The 7,662-nt window shown below is 36.7% G+C and overlaps 1 protein-coding gene across 1 annotated transcript; it reads right to left on the reverse strand.

Annotated features, from left to right (window-relative positions):
* On the reverse strand, positions 1 to 1,499 carry LOC136241289 (zinc finger MYM-type protein 1-like). Its single transcript, XM_066032487.1, has 2 exons — positions 565 to 1,499; positions 1 to 193 (listed from the first exon to the last, which is right to left on the reverse strand). Exons 1-2 carry the CDS (start codon positions 1,497 to 1,499, stop codon positions 1 to 3), a joined length of 1,128 nt encoding a protein of 375 aa, XP_065888559.1.
* Positions 1,500 to 7,662: the final 6,163 nt, after the last annotated feature.

Here is a 7,662-nt window from a genome sequence, read left to right on the forward strand (position 1 = left end):
TTAAAAACCAAAATCAAGTCTTCGATTTCCACTCCCTGCAAATTGTTGTAAAATATTTGGAGGACTCAGTTTCTCAGCAATGTCTTGTTCAACAAAAGGCAGCATGAGACCCACTAACCGCTCTTGACACATGGTAGTTCTGAGTTTAGATTTAAGTAGCACAAGTTTGGAAAAGGCTCTTTCATAGGAAGCACTTGTAAAGGGTATAGTGCACAGTTTAACTAACAAAGATGTTAGTTCTATGTAGACATTTGTTCTGTTATGCTCTGCTAACTGTTTAAGCATTTTGTAAGGTTTTGTGGCATCAATAGCACAATCGTTAACAAAAAGTGAGCTTTCATATTTTAAGGAAGCTAGATCCAATGAAAAATGAGCTGATATTTCAGCAAATAGAGAATCCGATGAAAGCTTTCATTTTTGTAAATCCCCCAACAATGACAAGTATTAATTCTTGATTCTTGATTAAACCTTGACTGAAATTCATTTAAAATTATATCTAAGACTTCATAAAAGAAACAAATATGCAGCCTGTCTTGATAAGTGGCAAGTGTATGCTCCACAGACCAATTTGCATCTAAACGGTGACTAATTTTTCTTGGTCTAGGCTCAGAAATCTCTATTCCGACATTGTCAGCAAATTCAGTAGCTTTATCGTAGAATAACTTGAACTTAGCTTCATTTCGCATTTCTTTTATGGTTTTGACTGTTGTATCTACAACTTGTAAAGCACTAACTATATCAATATCTTCTCTTTGAAGATAATCACTAACAGTGCGGCATTTGAAAAGAATATCCTTTAAAACTACAAGGCATATGCAGAACTCAAACTTCACTATTGAAAACACAAATCCGCCAGCATCTGCAGCAACTCGGCCATCCGAGCTTTGCTCCTCAATTTCTTCTAATGCCTTTTTAATAGCTGTAAAGTTTTCATATACAGCTTGAATAGCATCACTCCTACAAGCCCACCTTGTGTCTGATAATTTTTTGAGACTTTTAATCCGTGGTTTAGATTTTAACTCAAGCATCAGTGATTCAAGTTTACTGTGTCTATGTGGACTAGAGATTTTAAAGATTTTGCAACGCACCAAAAAATTTCTGGTATACTGATTAGTGGATGTAGCTTCCACAAGTACCAGATTAACACAGTGGGCATAACAGTGACTATAAATAGCTTTAGGTTGAGCAGCTTTAACTTTGGCCTGCACTCCAGCATTTACACCACGCATGTTGCTTGCTCCATCATAGCATTGGCCTATTAATTTGTCAATGTTTAAACCAACTTTAGAAAGGCTTTTTAGTAAAATTTGAAACAGAGTTTCAGAGTCTGTGCTATCAGTATGTTCAATGTCAACTAAATGTTCCTGAATTATGTAATCCTTATCTACATACCTTACAACAACTGATACCTGTTCTTTATGACTCAGATCACTAGACTCATCCATCGTAACACTAAAGCAATTAGCTGCAGATAATTCTTCCTTAATAAGAGCGATCATGTTTTCATAAATTGCAGCTATTAAGTCATTTTGAATCGTCCTGGATGTATACATAGCATTTCGTGGGCCTTTCTCAAAATGGTTTTTTAAAACGATATCATATTTTGCTAGTAGTTCTGTAACTTCTAAAAACAACCCTTTATTGTTTGAGTCACTGTGTTCCCGATGGCCACGTAAAGGATGACCTGTTTTTGCTAAAAGCAACACAAGTCATCCATTTACGTGGCCATCGGGAACACAGTGACACCATGTCATTTACACCTCATATCAATCAAGTTATCTCTAAAGCAACAAGGATGCTAAACTTTGTTAAACGTAACCTTTATAGATGTTCTGCAGAAACTAAATGTTTAGCCTACACCAGTATAGTGAGACCACTGTTGGAGTATGGATCGGCAGTATGGGACCCCTACTTGCAGAAGGAGATACAAAGTATTGAAATGGTACAACGACGTGCTGCTCGTTGGGTCAAGTCAGACTACCGATATAACAGTAGTGTTACATCTATGTTAGCAGATCTACAATGGCCATCACTTCAACACCGACGATATGTGACTAGATTAAAAGTATTCTACAACATTGTTTACTCCTCATCAGTCTTAACAGTCCCAAATTATTTCACCAACACCACATATCCCACCCGCCACCACCACCCCTTCCATTTTGAGATTCCGTTTGCTAGAACAGATCATTATAAATTCAGCTATTACCCCAAATCTATCCGCGATTGGAACAATTTACCAACTGACACAATAGAATCCCAATCTCTACAAGTATTTTTAGATAAATTATAACTGACTCTCATCTATGTGATTTGTAATGTTTTTTCCTTACCTGAACATATCAGTTTGTAACTGTGTTTTCAGTAATCATAATCATAGTCTTCGTGCCCAATCACAAATACCGTCCTGGAAATTAAAAGGCGTTTCTTTCTGTACCTTATATGGGTGCATAAAGCGGAATTTACGTGCATTTTTGGACACCCATATAAGGTAGAGAAAGAAACGCCTTTCAATTTCCAGGACGGTATTGTGATTGGGCACCAAGACTAAGGCCACACCAAGTCAAACCTTAGTTTCTGGTCACCCGCCCGCATGGTAAACCTGGAACCCTAGTTTATGAGGACTATTATTAATATTACAGGTGCTTAAGTGCATGTGACCCAGCAAGACACTTATTTTTTACTGTAAAAGATCGAGATACTCTAATAGAGCAGTCAGGGATTCCAATAGAGCAGTCACACTACTCTTAACTCTAATATTAGGTATATATTAGGTATATATGCCACACTAATAAAATGTTTCTAACTATAGCTAGTTTTGTCCTTGATTATATAGCTGTTCAGATTATAACTGTTACTAATGCTAAAGTAATTTCAGTAGCATTAACTACTAGTCCATGCAGATGGGCCATAGCTTTAACTTTATAATTCAAATGTAGTCCTCTAATGATTAGTCTAATTCCTTATCACTGAACACTACAGGGGTATGGAAAGCCGGCAACATTCGGTGAGCTTAAACTTAAACTTTTCCATAACTAAAATTAGATTGGCAAGTAGAAACCCTTATAGTTTAAACATTCCCAGATGATCACTAAAAAACAGTAGTCTGGAGCACTCAATGACTCAAAACTTTGACAGTTACTTTTCTCAAGGTTACTGAATAGAAGGCTGGAAACACATAGCTAGTGGGCTAAGACTTTACATTTGAATGAAGAATTTCTGATGTGAAAATAGAAGTTAAATTTCATTGTGTATCATGATCATTTGAACAACTTAGCTATAAGTCATAGTAATACTTTCCTGACATAGCTAATGAGACATTTATTTCACTTGGAAAGCATAAGTAGCTACATGAGCAAAACATTTCCTATAGTATATTCTAAATAAATAAATAAATAAATACTTAAATGCTATACATCAGTGTATAGCTAGCCATGATCCATCAACAACTTTCCTAGTGCATTTTTTGCCGAAGCACAACTACTTATGTTGTTGGTTAAGTATAAAATCAACATGAATTTGCTAAATTGAGCAAATAATAATATCATACAGTATATTGTCACAGTAGAGTCTATAGTCCTGAAGTCCTGATCATCCGCCCGCCCGCATCCATTTGTAGGCTTGGGAGTGACCAGAAACTAAGGTATGACTTGGAGTGGCCTAACATATGTGGCTGGTCAGGAGGTAATTTATCGTAACTTCATTTTTCTACTTTGCGTGCATTTCCTTCATTTAGGAGCCAAAATACAGCATGCCAACGGAAATATCCTGAATATAAACTTATGAGTACACTTCTTCTCTTGAAAGATATTTATTTACCTGCTTCTGTGCTTTAGCACAGGTGTAATTGTTGCAAAAGCATTAACTTTATTGGTGGGCATGGTTAAATTAAAAATAAAATGATTACACTACTGTAACAGGACTAGATTGATCCAACTTGGTATGTTGCCATTGATGTATATTTATGAAATATCTGACATCCTCTTTTTCATCAAATCACTTAAAACTCCAACAGATAAGTTCAATATCCTGAACTATGTCAGCTTCAATACTGGTTCTACTAGATCTTCTGGAATCAAACTACACCACAAGACAACCCATACCTATGCAGCTATGAACTCCTATTTTTTTGCCTACCTAGACTATGGAACTCTTTGCCAATAATTGATCATACACAATCACTAACTGTAATAAAACAGAAATTGAAGACATTTTTATGGAATCATTTCCTAGCTAACTTTGACAATTCACTCTGTTGTTTCCATTACCTTTGTCCCTGTTCCCGTTGTTCCAAGAATCCTGCATCTAACAATTTTAACCATTTGTAACTAAGTATGTAAATGTTAGTGTATAGTTACTTTTTAATGTATGTTAGGCTATCAGTGTAGGTCACTGGTAGACCCTCAGAATTATTATTCTGTAAAGCATTATTATTAAAATGCGTCCGAATTTACCGCTAAAAATTGTAAGGCTGCTACTCCATCTATACTAAAGATAACGAAATCATTTTTTGACTATTAATAGCTAATGAATACAGGTATATTGTATACAAATTTGAAATAAATTGGACATTGTTTACTGGTGCTAAAAATCAAAGTCCGAAAACTGATAGTTTTGTCCGAACGTAGAATTTATCGGACCGAGCATACTAATGCCTACAACTCTCAAGCTATTAATCATGCATAGCTGATTATTGGAGGATAATTACTACTTAGTGTAGCCTACCTTTTGGTACAATAACCTAAGCTGCAGGATTTCTAGGAAGTGAGTGGCAGCTGTCCGAATATCGTATTGTCCGTTAATTGATACAAAAAAAACAAACTATGATGATCATAACACACGTACATACTGAAAACTACAACATACTACTACTTATTACCTAACTATATACTTATTACTACCTATACGTACTTAACTTAACCAATGTCAAAGTCAGGAAATTCGTCCTCAGCAGTAAGCGAATACTGGCGGAGTATCATTTTTGCATTGTACCTCCACAAAGTCACAGACAGTTGCTGGAGAAGTTGGCGCCTAGCAAACTTTCGAGGTAAACCGTTTCTAACAGTTGTTCTGTCAGCTATGGATCCTAAAATTGATAGGGCATATGGTGACCAAACACCAAAGGTCTCACATACAAGAGGGATAAAATCTCCTCCATTATCATTCACAATGTCCTGGTATTGGTTGTCCTTAGCTATCTCACCAACAGCAGCGGCCACCCCAGCCTGAGAAGAAGCAGAAGATATGACAGCAGACTGAGTGGTACTCCTGACGGAGAGATCAAAATAGGCAGGACGACCAAGATGAAAGTCAGGGTGGTATATTTCGCCAGGTCGAGATCGGTCAGATGGAATGCCTTGCTCCCTAATTAATTGATACTTGACTCTATACTTCGGCATTATACATACTTTCGAATTTATCAGTGAACGCTCCATACTTATAGTAGAGATTTCCAACCAAACTAAAAATTTTACATTCCTTAAATTCTTTGGTATGGCAAATATTGTGCTATCTATTAGAATCATTTTAGTGCAAACCGCACCTCAATCGGTGGCTCCTGCCAAAAGATACACGCAAAAGAAGTTAGCAGAGCGGTGATTTTTGTGTACGACATCTTTAGGACTTTTCTGTACATTAGCATGGCACCAAGCACAATATCCAAAGTGCCATAAATTTGAATATGAATTTCCTAATGACATGAAATTTTCACCACATAAACCACTTAATGTAGTAAAATGCATGAGCTAGGTAAGACCTCTCAAGAGTGACCACTCTTTGTAGAATGACCACCTGTAATATTTAATGTTTGAGTCAGTAATTTGCTAAGAATAGCATGAGTTCTGTAAATCAAATTACATATAGGTGTACCCCACACGTATTTACAGATGATTAACTAGTGACATTGTATTACAGAGTGACCTTTGACATTACAGGGCACAATTAACAATTACTTTGCAAAATATAACAATTGGATTCTGACATATATGACCACCACTCTTCAATATTATTGTAAGGCAGCAATTTTTGATACTACTTCACTTTATTTGCCACACCAAAAGTACAGAAGATAGTAATTATTATATAATATGATGACATCATTGTACAACAAAGAGAAACAATAAACTGTCTCTGACTAGAATTACAGTCATGCAGCTGCAACAAAATAGACAATAACAGTAGTGTGCATATCAGAACATCACAACAGGTAGTTGTGAAGCCTTACAAGGTTGGTATCAATTGCCAAACACTGCTTTTTCAAAAGTTATGCATCACCTTGCATGCTATAAAGCAATTCCGCGCAACACAACAAACTGCTCACTTTCAAACTATACTTGGATTGATGTGGATGGATGTCTTGAACGCCAGGATGGTTGTAACGCAGAATTCTGAAGTCTCCTAGTTGGTGCTGCACCCTTTCACAAGACAAATGTTCGTCGTTGACCACCACAAAACATTTTTTCATCAGAAAACCGATGCCAAAATCAGAATCAGCGTACCTACTTTGCCTAGGATCACTTCTTTCAGCCATACAGGTCACAGAAACTCGCGGAAAACTCGATAACATTTGACTACAAGTGGTGCCGTAAAATCCCGTGTTTTCCCATACATTACGTCGTACAGAATTTTTGTATGGACTCCCATTGGGGAATTTTATTTCTCAAACTTTGATTTCGCGTATTTCAATAAATACTGGATGAAATTCAATTCGGTAAAGTGCATTGCGAAGTACGAAGCATTGGCTACTACATACTAGAACAGCAACTCGTGAAACACTTGTTGAAGGAGTGCAATTTGATTAGCAAACATATATGTGAATCTCTACTTATAGGCTCGTATACTACGTCAGTATTGCTACATCACTTTATACAATTATACACTCACATTAAGAAGGTAGCTAAGCGACTATACAGTAGGTTATCAAAGATCCGAAACCTGATAGAGGGATAGAGGGAGTGGCGCAAACTCTTACGTGCGGCTTGATTATGACGTTTACTTTTATTTTATTTATTTTTTTGGTTTAGTCATTCCGTTCTGTTCCATTAGGCCCCTATTCGGTGATTATTAGTTTCTCATCCAGCCTTTATAATTATTATGATGCGGGCGGGAGGGTATTACCATTATGCCATTATTTTATAATATTAACACTCTGATGTACAGACCTTGTCCAAATTGTCTTTCTTTCTTACTACAAACATTTCCTTCACCAGCTGATTCTACTTTTCGTGATCGCCAACTGTTTTTCGACAGTCAGCTGAAAGCCTGCTTTGATGAAGTCGATAGAGCACGATTGCAATTGGTACTGCAGCAATTTGCTAAGGAAAACAACAGTTCTCCTGGTGATATATAGCGCATTGTAGCGTTCATCAACAAAAATTATAACAGTTTGGTATCACGTGTTCTTCTGAGCATGCGCAGAGTAAATAATGGCTTACCATGCGGTAGCTTAAGAAGGATGCGGGCGGTGGATGAGAAACTAATAATCACCAAATAGGGGCCTTAGTTAAATACAAATACAAAGAGAAAAACAAGAACAAACACTATATGACAGTCACCATTTAGAAAGCTGGCCATTATGGCCGTATATTATTAGTGACGTCATGCATGCACGGTAAAAATTAGTAAAGCCACAAAATAAACACAATACAGCGAAGGAATCACGGG

The sequence above is a fragment of the Dysidea avara genome, chromosome 12, assembly GCF_963678975.1.
Source record: "Dysidea avara chromosome 12, odDysAvar1.4, whole genome shotgun sequence".
Classification (NCBI taxonomy): Eukaryota; Metazoa; Porifera; class Demospongiae; order Dictyoceratida; family Dysideidae; genus Dysidea; species Dysidea avara.